Below are 13779 nucleotides of genomic sequence, written 5' to 3'. Positions count from 1 at the left end.
AACTAACATTTACAAAAGTTTAATAAATGTTGTAACAAATGTATTGTTAGTTAATGTTAGATAATGCATTAACTAATGTTGACTAATGGGACCTTATAGTGTTAAAAAAAAAAAAAAGTAAAAACAGTAACAATATATTGCAAAATATTATTAGGTCAAAATAATTGTTTTTAATTTTAACATACTTTAAAATGTAATTAATCACTGTTGTGGCAAAGCTGAATTTTCAGCATCATTTCTCCAGTCTTCGGTGTCACATGATCTTTCAGTAATCATTTTGACATGCTGATTTGCTGCTTATGAAATGTTTCATTTTGCTGCTGTATATTTTTTGAGGAATATTGAGGAAATCATGATGAAATCACAATTTCAGGATTATTTGATGGATAGAAAGTTCACAAAAGCAACATTTATTTGAATAAATGTTTTTTTATAAATATATACAATATACATTATAAATAAATTACTGTCACTTGATCAATTTAATGAATATTTGCTGAACATAAATGACATTCTTTTTTTTTTTTATCCTATTGATACAAACGTTTGAACAGTGTATTTATAAGACATTATTTTCACCTGACTGATGGTAAAATGTCAAAAACACCTTAGCAACTACATAGCAACGAACTAAACCCCACAGATGACACCCAAGCATCATGAAGCATCATTCAGAAAATATAAAAAATCTACTTTAAATTGTTTTTGTTCATCTCTTCTAAACAACTACCATATTTTTTTCATGTCTCCCTTTCCAATACGATAATGACAAGCTGTGGTCTCAATGTGTCAAACAAGATTGGGTTCCCTCATGTCAGGATGCTCCATTCAGCCTTGAGATTTCCAGGCATCTTTTAATCTTTTGGGAGACAACCACAAATCAATAAATGAATACAAGCCCACCCTCATGGGGACACATAGTATGAGCTGGAGACGAGCAGACGGACACAAAAAGAGCCTGTGGATAGGAAAATGGGCTGTTTTGTACGGCAGAATTTGTAGTCATATCTCAGAGTTTAATTGGTAGGAAAGGCACGTTAGATAAGAGTAATTATAGTGCAGCATTTCTATCCTTTTCATCGGTGCTTTAACACCTCTGCTGTGTTCATCACATCCTCCTTCGCTCTGGTTTTTCATGGGGGTGTGTAGGGACTCTCTTCCAGAGGGAGGCTGGTTCATTTGTCCCCGTCTGTTTAAGGAGGAACACAGCTGTTTCTGGTTGTGTGGTTCGCTTGTGCTTGTGGCCCCAGGTGTTTTGTGTGGGTTTGCGCCGCTGTGTGTGAGATTGTGTACATGCAACCTGAGGTGTTAAATCATTAATGGGTTTGGTCAAGGGCTGTGACTCTTGTGGGTTTTGGGTAAACAGATTTTATTTTTTTATTTTTTCAGATTACCAAGACTGCCTTGAGGTTTGTGTACAGTATTGCAGAGTTGCTATGACGTTTGTATGTTTTTATGCCATTTTTACATATAACCTTTTTGTGAAGTATACTTCCTTTTTCCCTCTACAACCCCTCTCCTATTGCTGATTTCACAATCACATGTGCAAAACCTCTTCTTATGTTCTTATGTGCGTCAATTTGTAATAAAGTAGTCACAGATGTGTTGGGTTCTCTCTCTCTCTCGCTCTCTCTCTCTCTCTCTTGCTCTCTCTCTCACTTCCACACAAAGACGGAAAGCTTTTTTTAGTGCTTGCGAAAAAATGAAAAGCAAAGAAAGTGCATTAGGTGTGTAATTAATGATTTCTTTATTTTTTTATCATTCTATTGCTGGTCCATAAAATGATTAGAAATGTAGATTGGTTGGGCCTCATTAACCGACTTAAATGAGTCATTTTCCAGGGGGGTCTCTAGATAGAAATGACATGTGGGGTTTGCCCATTAGTGCCAAATTATAATATAAAGCTTCCAGTCTTTCCAATTTATCAGGATTGTTAATTTGTTAATCAGTCGGTTTCCACGAAAATATTCTTCAACATTGATGGTCAGCATATCACCAAATCAGCATATTAGAATGATTTCTGAAGGATCATGTGACACTGAAGTCTGAAGTAATGATGCTGAAAATTCAGATTTGACATTACAGAAATAAATTACAAAAAAAGAAAGGAAGAAAACACTTTTCTGTTTTTACTGTTTTATTTATTATTTTTTATCTTATCAACCCCAAACGTTTAAACTGTAGCATATAGGGGTGTAACAATATATTGTCACAATATATCACAATAAAAAAGAAACAATATGTATTGAGGATAGTTCACTCAAAATAAAAATTACTGTGTGAGGAAAAAGTTACAGAGTTTACAGAGTTTTAGTGTAAGTACTATATTAAACTACTATAGTTGAATATAATGTATAATAATGCAATGGGGTCCATATTTGGCTAAAGTAATTCTGTAGTTTCAGCTTCAGAATCGTGAATATTTTTATTCAGGTGACACCATTTTCCTGTTCATTGGGTTACCAGCACCAAGTCCAAGCCTATTTATTTCCAGCCGTCAATGTAATACTAAAATTAGCATTTTCAATTAACTGTGCAATTTTGTTAACCTTTTACCATATGTCTGGGAGTATTGCAATAATATCATATTGTGAGTTCAGTATCGAGATATGGGGTATCGTTACACCCTATAGTAGCGTGTATTGTATATCTCAAGTTAAAATCTCAAAGAAATTATTTTATATTGAGGCACATTTTTCTCTGATGTAATGGACTTTACCTGAACTGTATGGTGCTACCAGAGACTGTTTCCATGGGCGGACAGACAGATAGCGGCAGAAGTGAGAGGGGGTGTGTGAATAGTTGGGAGCTGTTGAGAAAAATGTTATCCACTGTATCACAACTCACTTCAATGAGTGCAGCAGTCAGGTGGAATGGAAATCACATGCTATCCCATGAAGCTGTCACAAATGAGTGTTATAAAGAGAATATCTGATAACCATCATTTTTGACTGTTAACATACATATATGTTATCGAATATACGATCATCTGATGTGAGCTGAAGGCAGCATTACACCTTTCATTCATTTCAGCCATAATCATCACTGTACCTGCTGTCTCAAGCAGCTTTTGTAGCATACTGTGAGTCACACTGTTGAGCTGTGATATTCTCTCTTTTCTTTCTTTCTCACTTTCCCTAGTTAGCTTTTCACTTTCTCTTTTACACCTCTATACTGCAGACTCTCTCACTCATTCTCTATTTCTCTCTATCTATCAGCTATTCATCAGTGTAGTGGTCTGGTGATACTAAGCAGATGAAAGGCTGATGGACTTTTATTTATCTAGCTTTACTCATTCATCTGTGTCACTGGACGCTGAACGGCCCCGCATTGCCTGTAATGTTCTGTCGCTGCAGTTTATCCATCACTGTCATTGTCTCTTGCAGGATGGAAAGACAGCAGAGGATCTCGCGACTGCAGAGCAGCAGGAGCATGTAGCAGTGCTGCTGGCCAAGCTGAAAAAGGTGTGAGTCTTTGTTTATTATTCATCTCACCAAGACTCAAGAGACTTTCATTTGCATTACATGAATGCTTTGTTAAGGATTATAAGATCCTTGCTGCCTTTTTTATGACACCTGCAAAAGATGCTTTGCTCTCAATAATGCCTTTCATCCCCCTGTATGCAGAAGAACTGATTTAGCTATTTCAAAAATAAATGTTTGGCTTGCATAACATATCATTTTTAACCCATTGATCTGCTGCTGGTCCGAAAGATCATATCGAAATATATTTAGAATTAATGCAAAGACACTGAAATCTTTGCATTATAAAATCTGGCCCGTAGCTATGTATTACACCACAAAATATGCTCAGATTGGCTATGATTATATGCCATGCAGCAGCTGTGTTTTATAATACAGTATATAAGAATGTATAGCTAAACTGCATTTTGAAGCTATTTAAAGGTCCCGTTCTTCGCGATTCCATCTTTCAATCTTTAGTTAGTGTGTAATGTTGCTGTTAGAGCATAAATAATACCTTTAAAATTATAAAGCTCAAAGTTCAATGCCAAGCGAGATATTTTATTTAACAGAAGTTCCCTTTCAAAGCCTACAGCGAACGGCCGGTTTGGACTACAGCAGGAAGTGCAGGGATGTAATGACGTCACTAGAACCGTTTGTTGACTTAAGGGGGTCGCACACCGGACGCGGAGCTCGGCGGCGCGCCACGTCTTTAAAATTCGAACACATTGTTTTCAATGAGTGTACGCACACCGGTGGCGGCATTCAGCGCCTGTCCGCGGCGACTCAGGAAGTTGTTCTAAATCCTGCCGCGCCACAGAGCGCCATTTCAAGGCTTTATATTAAAAGTATATTATCGTTAAGGTATACTGATTTCAACCTTTGCTACAAGACACATTTGTTTTACATTCTGAGTTCAACAGCTTGAATAAAGTCTAAACATATTTTGGGGTAATGCATAATAAACGTAGCCTTTTAAAATGTGCGCGTCTGGTGTGCGATACCTGAGACGCTGCGCGGCGCGCCGCCGAGCTCCGCGTCCGGTGTGCGACCCCCTTAACCCTCCGCCCACAAGAACACGCAAAAAAGGGGCGTTGTCTTGTTGCTCTCCCACGTGGAGAAGAGCGCGCATTCAGCGCTTGCATCTCCCCGTTATGTTAAGAGGCAGGACCTTTCCGGGCAAAGTGTGCTAAGCTGCTGTCCAATCACAACACGGGAAGCGCTGGCCCAATCAGAACTCGTTACGTATTTCTGAAGGAGGGACTTCACAATGAAATCATCAGGCTGTTTTTAGGACAGAGGAAACAGCGCTGTACAGATAGATAAGTCAATTGTGTGAAAAATACTGTTTTTTACACGCGAAACATGAACTCATGTTATATTGCACACTGTAAACATAAAGCTGTAAAGCTTCGAAAACACGCGAAGAAAGGGACCTTTAATGTTTTAATGTCCAGTGGACTTTATGGGCAGCTCTAAACCATAATGACTAACAAAACAGGGCAAACAAAACTGAAGTAAAAGTACCATACATATTCTCCATATTGGACTTGGAAGATAATTTAAAACATTAAAAACAGACCCACTGTGAGCTACATATGCCTTTGCTGTAGCCATCAGTCTGCAGTATTTCAACTTATTTTTGAATAATCGGGTTTAACAGCAGCATTGAAAGAACAGTGCCTTTTGTCTGATTTTCAAATATTTTGTGATTCATCTTATAGCTGGTTGGTTGGTTTTATGGCTTACCACTCTTTAATGAAGATAGGGAAATGAATAGGGAAAATACACCCTATAGTGTCATGTTCTTACTATGATTTGTTGGGCATAGACCCATGGAATACCATGTAAATCTGTACATCTCCCATCAATGTGAAACTTAGCGCCAGATCTCCCAATTAATCCCAATAAAATCCCAGATGGCATTCTGAAGCTCTTGCGTAGTCCTTTACTGTGGCAAAAACATTTTCATGGTGACTAAAAATAAATGTTTTTTCCATATGTTCACATATTTCAATCACTTCTAATTTGACCTTCAGTTTACATCACTTTCTATTAAATCCTGGTCATTTAAATGCTGCAATCGCTCAGATTTGATCTATTGCTTAGATGTATGGTTTATCTAGATTTTGAAAGTCATTTTATTTGACCGTCGCATACATGATTTTATATATGGCATCCAGCATCTTGCTATTTGCTTCAAAATGTGTATTATGCTCAGTCAGCGGACCCAGAATACAAGCTATTAAGAGCCTATAAATTACACTCATTAGGATTCACTGCACATTCTCATTCACATTACCATTATGTCATTGCTCCATATGTCATGTAGTAATGCCATTGGATTGTGTTAATTTACATGCCCTTTGTGACTGCTCTTACAGGACAACCATAAGAGTGTTTACATCCAGCATCTGAGGCCTACACAGACCCTTCAACCTCGCGTTAAACTCAAGCTGTTCGGCCACTCGGGAGCAGGGAAGAGTACTCTGGTGGAGTCTTTAAAGTGTGGCATCTTACGGAGTTTCTTCAGGAGGAGAAGGACCAGACTGACCAACCCTGTACGACACCCAGCCTCTCCAGTCACCTCCAAACCTGCAGGTAGAGGGATGTTTCTTCCTTCTGTATCTATAGAAAAGCTGACAATTAAGCTTGGCAACTCGAAGTATGAAACTGTGACAACTTTGTTCGCTTTCCTCACTCGTTCCCAGATTAACACACACGTCATATAGCGCGATCTTTGCCAGACGGAATCACGTCAATATAATGCATTACTTATGAAGCTTTTTCCCCCTTCACAAATACAACCGCAGCCAAACCGAGGAAGGCTTCTGTGAGTTTTTTCAGAAAGAACCAAAGTTCAGAGGAAGGCGTTGATTGTGCGAGACATATGCAGCGCAGCGCGACTAACACGTTTGTAGGGTATAAAAAAAGAGTTTTGAGTCATCTGACTCATGTTATTTTGACAAACTAAAATGGCTCTTTGCACTTCTGTGGTTTTTGTCAGGAATCAGAAGCTCTTTAATTATGTATATACGTGGTCATATTGGATCATCCTTTGTGGGGCTCATCTTTTTCAATTACCGAAAAAGATGAGATGAGATGACAGCTTTTTTATATCTTTAACCAACTAAGCAACATTTCCCTTACTATATGCAGATAATTTTTCTGTAGAGAAACAATCTGTAGAGAAAAGCTTCTATAGACACCTCTACTAAATATTTATATTCCTGTAAACCCTGGGAAAGCTGGAATCAGACCTTTAGCAAAGAGCTCCCCCATGTGGTGGGTTTCCACAGGTCATGAAAGATTTTAGACATCATTTATTATTCAGTCACAAATATATTTATATTGTATTTGTTGTTATAAGGAGTCCTAAAATTCCATGTAGTTTACAGTCTTTTCTTCTTCTTTTGTGCTTCCCTGTGTGTGTTGTGTGCCTGTAGTGTCTGTCAGTATCTCTAACCTTTACCCAGGTTGTGAGAATGTAAGTGTACGTAGCCGCAGTATGATGTTTGAGCCCAGTTTGACTAAAGGAGTGTTGGAGGTCTTCAGTCCTGTTCATAATGCTCTCTCCACGACTGACGACACCGCCACCAAAGCCATCGACATCCAGAACGCCAATGTCAATGGTGAACGTCTCTCTCTCTCTCTCTCTCTCTCTCTCTCTCTCTCTCTCTCTCTCTCTCTCTCTCTCTCTCTCTCTCTCTCTCTCTCTCTCTACATATAAAAATTATTCAGATACCATATATATATATATATATATATATATATATATATTTACTAGGGTGCAGAACACTATAGTTCATTTATGTAAGTCAGAATAGCAATAGAGTAAACTGACATATTATACCCAAACAATCTTCATACAGTGGACTACCAGTAAAATTGATAAAAATTGGGACCAAAATTATTCAGAGACTTTGACCTGACCATGTTTAGTGTTTTTTTTTTCTTCTTTAATTGTTAATGTCACCTTTTACACCACAGACAGAACAAAATGAAGCATTGCTTGTTCATTGGTTGACCTAAATTGGTATAATCTAATTGTTACCAGCTGACAGCTGATTGGTTGTCATACCAGTGCTTTTCATATTTATTACCATTTTCTAAACTATAGCGAATAAACTGTGATGATGTGAGAAAATGTTGATGGTTTCTGAATACATTTTGGTTTGACTATAAATGCATACGTTGAATACATTTTACTATACATACATACATCAGGTAGTTATCTGATTTTTAGATAATAAAATAATATTAATAAATAAATATAAGATAATAAATAATAAACTGAATATTCTTTAATGTTTTTGAAACAAGTCTCTTATGCTCACCAAGGCTGCATTTATTTGATCAAAAATAAAGTATTATAATTTATTATTAGTAATATTATACAAATGTATTCCTGTGATTGATTTTTCAGCAGCCTTCATTGTCAAAAGATCCTTATGTTTTTTTTTTCTTCGTTTTTTTTTTTGTACATGGGTGCATTTCCAGGTGTTGGAGACTTCAGCATATGGGAGTTCTCTGGTAATCCCGTCTACTACTGCTCATATGACTACTTTGCTGCAAATGACGCCACAGCGATTCATCTGGTCTTATTCAGCCTGGAGGAGCCTTATGAGACTCAACTCAACCAGGTCACATTCTGGCTCAACTGCCTAAAGGCTCTCATGCTGCCAGAGGACAACATCGGTATGTGTGTGTGACAGCATTGTGCAATTGACCTTTTTCAGAACAGCACCGTGACAGGTATGAAAGCGAGGCTGGGAGGGATAGACTTAACATAACTCAATGGCATCTGCTGTATAAAGCTCCTACATCACTTATTTTTTCACAGCTTCTATTGTCTGGGGTTTTTGTCTGAAATTTCTCTGAAAGATATTTTTTGCAGTGTTTCATCAGCAGAATAATCCAAAAACACATTACGTTACAGTACAACCCACTAAAGAGATGTACTGTATGTCTATCCCTCCCAGTCTCGCTTTCAATTCCTGTTTAAAATCTTTCTTGAGGTATTTCCATTACAATAATTACAGTCTTACAGTTGATTTAAGAGGTCTTAGAAGAAGTTATACAATTGTTTCTGGATTCAAATATATATGCTTATACTTTTATAATATTTATGGTTAGTAACTTAGTTCCCTTGGTTTTTTTCAGTACGGTAATAGACATTTGATTTTTTTCATGGAAATACTCTGTAACATATCTGCATTTATTGCATTACACTGTAACATATCTGTATTTAGAGCATTTTTGTTAAGGCCTAATTTTATTCATCAGTCTCTGCCCCTCTTTTACCCATACTGTTTAAATTCTCTTTTCCATAAGTCAAATCAGCATTTACTAATATTTATGATGTTAGTAAGCTACAAAAACCGCCTTGCCGCCATGTCGTATTTTTAAGATGCTCTTTTAAAATCAGTTACACTTTTGAAAGCATCTCAAGACTCCCTCCAATTATGTTTCGTTGTGTCTCTGTTGCTTTTGCTATTTCTGAACCAATTCTCCAAAAAACACATTCATTCTTATATATGACCATTTGTACTACATTAACAAGGTCTTTGACAACCCTATGAAAAAAGCAAGCTTGTGCATGTAGTTTTGTTGTCCATGCATCACTGTTTCACTGTTGTCCATTCTGTGTGCTTCATTGATGCTGTTTGTAGTTTTCTCATTCTTGTCTCTCTCAAACTCTCTCCGGTAATTTCAGCCCGACTTGCCTTTGCTTGCACTGTAGTGGTGGTTGAGGAATTTGTGTAAGTACTGTAGCAGGCACATCCATAGTGTTATGAATAATGCCAAAAAGAGACTTCATTAGAGGCAGTGCATCAGTCTAGGAATCTAGCTTTTTAGAATTACGAGTTGAAATTTTGCATTGAGATTAAAGATGTTGAGAACAGAGGATAAGACTGGTGCTCTGTTGTGTCCGCAGTCTTTGGAGGGAAGATCAGGAATCCACTGCGAGTGGTGTTGGTGGCCACACATGCTGACATTGTGAATCTGCCCCGGTCGTTTGGGGGAGAGTTCAGCTATGACAAGGAGAGATCTCTGCTTAGGGAAGTCAGAAACAGGTGATTAAATCAATATGAACTGTTGATTTGGATGTAAGGGACCTTCAAGAACAATATTTGCCCTAGAGTGATCCTTTTAATCTATGTAGCACAGATTAAATCATACTCCATTAAAGCAATTTGGTTGATTAAACATCATTATACGCTAAAATGATTCAATTCAGTAGAACTACTCAGCTTTGAATGTGCTTTGTTTCTTTTAAATTGACTATTATGCTGATTCATTTTTTGTCAGGTTTGGGAATGATCTGCAGATTGCTGAGAAGCTCTTTGTCATGGATGCGGGAGCGTCCAACTCCAAAGACATGAAGCTGCTGAGAAACCTTCTGTTAGAGCTCCGCAACGCCATCGTCTCTGTAAGATCGTTCTCCACTATACTGCACATCCCGGCACCTCACGGTTTCAACTGCCTAAATGTAGCATTCACATTAAACGACCTGAATCCCCCATTTTATCATTGATGATTCACATTAATAATGAAAAGACCTTCTGAATATTCTAAAGACATTGCTCTTTTGGGTGTTTTAGATTTCTAAAAAAATATTTTACAGACCCCCTGTGGTGAAAATCAAGTTTTTAATGTTGTTTATATGTCTATGTGATATTAATATATGCATTAACCATGTGCAAATTCATCAGTCAACAGCATTGCTGAGAATTCTCAATCTATGTCTCAAAAAAACGCTGTTTGAAATCGACAGTGTTTCTTACGTCACAAACTACCTTGTAATCAATCTGGTCGATGTGTTGATGGGCTTTAGCAAATTATCATTACCTATGCTGCAAAGTAGGGGAGTCTCAAGGGAAGCAAGGTTATATTTTTCTGTTAATATGAAAGATCATGTACATTTAGCAATATAGTGGGTGAATTATGTATATGATGTATATTACGGTGTTATGATCAACTTTCTCTTCTGACGATCTGAGATGTTCAATGAGTGCATACCAGGATCAATTAAGCGCTGGATCTTCAAAAGTATATGAGGTTCGCAGTTCCTTTGGTGCAGTAAACTTGAACAACGTTCTTGAAGGAATCATTTATAGAGGCACGAGGGTCTGTTATTGCAGGGACATCGACATTTTCCCTAAACATGACGCAGAACAAATCAAACTGTGATTGGTTGCGTTACATGTCAGTCAAACGTCCTCTTAGGTGGTCCTTGACCAATTAAAGCTGCGAAAAAGGCAAAATAACGATAACTGTTTGATAACATTTTAGCAAAAGACTAATCATATGAATTACCTGTATGTGTCCGACGCTGTAAAGAGCAATACCATTGTGCAGTGTTTACTACAGTAACTTGAGTAAAGTTGAGTGATATAAACTCTGAGCTGGCTGAGGAAGTGGAGGCAGGGCTCTAGTGTTGCAGTAGTCAAGACAAAAAATTTGTCTCTGTCTCGACCACATTTGTATTCTAGCTTGTCTCGGTCTCAAATTTAGCGGACTCAGGATTTTGTTTCAAGACCACAACTGCTGGGATATTACTAAATTGCCGGGGCATTGTCTGATTTAATTATTAAAGGCTTAGTTGACCCAAAAATTTAAATTGTCATTAATTACTTACCCTCATGTTGTTCGACACCCATAAGACCTTTGTTCTTCTTCGGAACACAAATTAAGAGATTATTTTTTTTGAAATCCGTTGGCTCAGAAAGGCCTCCATTGACACCAATGCCATTTCCTCTCTCAAGACTCATAAAAGGCACTAATGATGTCATTACAATGTCCATCTCACTACAGTGGTTCTACTACTTTTAATAGTTTTTGTGCGCAAAAAAACTCCCTAAATAACAACTTGTATAGTGATGGGCCGATTTCAAAACACTGCTTCATAAAGTCTTGGAGCTTAATGAATCAGTCAATAGAATCGTGAATCGATATCCTGATTCAGAATGCTTAGAGGCTTTACGAAGTGGTGTTTTGAAATCAGCCATCACTATACAAGTCGTTATTTAGTTGTAGTTTTTTTGCGCATAATAACTATTCTCGTCACTTCATAAAATGATTGTAGAACCACTGTAGTGAAATTGGCTTTGTAATGACGTTTTTAGTGCCTGTTATGGGTCTTGAGAGAGGAAATTGCATTAGTGTCTGTGAAGGCCTTTCTGAACCAACTGATTCTAACAAAAATATCTTCATTTGTGTTTGAAGGATGAACAAAGGTCTTACGGGTGTTGAACGACATGAGGATAAGTAATTAATGAGAGAATTTTCATGTTTGGGTGAACTAGCCCTTTATTAATGTGATTGGACGTAAAACTTATTGCTTCAGATGCAATCAATAACTTACTTATACTTAAATTATTGTGCCAAAAATTGGATTTCCAAAATGAATTTCTTTCTTTTTTTTAAATGCTCACAAAATTCAAAATATTGTTGCAAAAAAGCATTTGTGTGAGATCTGTATTGTGATATTATAATATGTGATATGAATAGGCAATATCACAAAAGCAAGAGAGCTGTTTTCACAAATTTGAGCATGACTGCAAACATTATATTGCTCTTATACAAACATCATTATTCTCAACATTATTTATGCATATGTAATTTAGCAATTCAGATGCATCTTCTGTACCACCTCCAGTGCAAAGATGAATTTTGTTGTTAATGATTTCATTTGTTTGGTGTAACAGCTCTATAAATAGTGTATCATTCTAATTATGTTTATTGATTAAAAATAAGTGATTTCTCAGGCAGTAATGTGGATCTTTATGAATTTAAGGAGTGCTGGTCTGGTCTTGGTCTTGACTCAGTCTCGCCCTGCCTTGGTCTTGGTCTTGGTCTTGTCTTGGTCTCAACACACATTGGTCTCGGTCTCGGATTAGGTCTTGACTACAACAATACAGGGCTCATTTGAATAATTATGAAACTCTGATTATATGTCATGTTTTCTGATGTATGCTTTCTTCTCTTTACCAAATAACCATCACACACAGTTTTCTCTCAGAAATTCACAATATCAAACACTGACACTCAGATCCAACCTCCTACATCTCTCGCTTTCACGCACTCCTACACGTACCTGTTACGCTTTCTTTCTCATCTGCCTTTATATTGTGTCTGGAATGGATTTTTGTGTACAGTACAGTATATTATAAAGAAAAAAATACTATTTCAAGAAGTATTTACTATATTATTTTTGAGGAAGTCTGGCATTCATTTATAAGGGGTGTTTTCTATTATTGCTCTTACTTTCAGTTAATGGGGAAAAAAACATTTTAAACTTATATTTAGATAATATTTTGAGATGAGAATTTTAAAGACTTCGGGGTCCACTCTTTTGACTTGGGCTAGAAAGTAACTACCTAGCAACCACTCAAAACACCATAACAACTGCATATGATTTTAAGAACCACTATGAACCAACTTGACAACCCCTTTGACAAGTACGCTCTCATGTTTCCTTCAGAAAGGTAAAAATGGCTTTTCTATCTGTCTCATTTTGACAGACCTGCAGGCCGATGACTCAGTTGGCAGAGAAACTGTTGTCCACTCTGCCTTCCTGGCGGAAACTGAATGGGCCAAACCAGCTGATGTCATGGCAACAGTTTGTTGTGGATGTGCAAGAACAAATCAACCCTCTAGCCAGCGAAGAGGATCTGCGGGAACTGGCTTCACAACTTCACAGCATGGGAGAGGTGTGTTTGTGTGTGTGTGTGTGTGTGGGTGGGCAGCCCAGTGAAAATGTGTGTGTGTGTGTGTGTGTGTGTGTGCGGTGATGAGCAAATGATTAAATATGTGTGCACGTTTGAATTACGGGTATATTGCTGTTGGTATAAAGTGTGTTTGAGGTGGTTGCATCGTATCATTAATTAAAATTATTATTTTCATGCATTCTGCTATATTATCGTACACGCCCCCGTCATTAATGCCACATCCATTATTTCAAAACACTCTACAGTCTACAATGCAGAACATCTACAAACATGTTTTACGTGGAGCCAAATGAGCTGGTGGGCGTCAGCAACTGAATAGGGGCTTTTTCAGTCTATTGACCACCCACAACCATTACAACAACAGCTTCACCGATAGAGAGGGCAGGTGAATGAGTCATTCTCATCAATATTAGTCATTTGCATTTTCAGCAGCAACACTTAAACACATTTTAGGGAATGTTTTGATGTTGATGGGCTAAAATGCCAGGCTGTGATTCAGCTTTATTAACATTTACTTACATAAGATACCCTGTTTATGGGGCTTCAGCTCCACTGTATTTAATCTGTTATGTCATTTCTCTTTA

At 37.4% G+C, this 13779-nt stretch overlaps 1 protein-coding gene across 2 annotated transcripts in view; it reads left to right on the top strand.

Annotated features, from left to right (window-relative positions):
- The window catches only part of dapk1 (death-associated protein kinase 1), an 88193-nt gene that overhangs the window by 68907 nt on the left and 5507 nt on the right, over positions 1-13779 (top strand). For both annotated transcript variants that reach the window (XM_067438284.1, XM_067438285.1), the window contains exons 19-25: positions 3387-3464; positions 5846-6062; positions 6908-7093; positions 7962-8159; positions 9400-9538; positions 9774-9894; positions 12989-13177. In XM_067438284.1, the coding sequence (XP_067294385.1) occupies positions 3387-3464; positions 5846-6062; positions 6908-7093; positions 7962-8159; positions 9400-9538; positions 9774-9894; positions 12989-13177 (1128 nt within the window). The remainder of the gene's footprint in view (positions 1-3386; positions 3465-5845; positions 6063-6907; positions 7094-7961; positions 8160-9399; positions 9539-9773; positions 9895-12988; positions 13178-13779) is intronic.

This window comes from Pseudorasbora parva, chromosome 3, assembly GCF_024679245.1.
Source record: "Pseudorasbora parva isolate DD20220531a chromosome 3, ASM2467924v1, whole genome shotgun sequence".
In the NCBI taxonomy this organism is placed as follows: Eukaryota; Metazoa; Chordata; class Actinopteri; order Cypriniformes; family Gobionidae; genus Pseudorasbora; species Pseudorasbora parva.
Note: the sequence above shows the minus strand (reverse complement) of the source record. Positions and strands in the feature narration are given on the sequence as shown.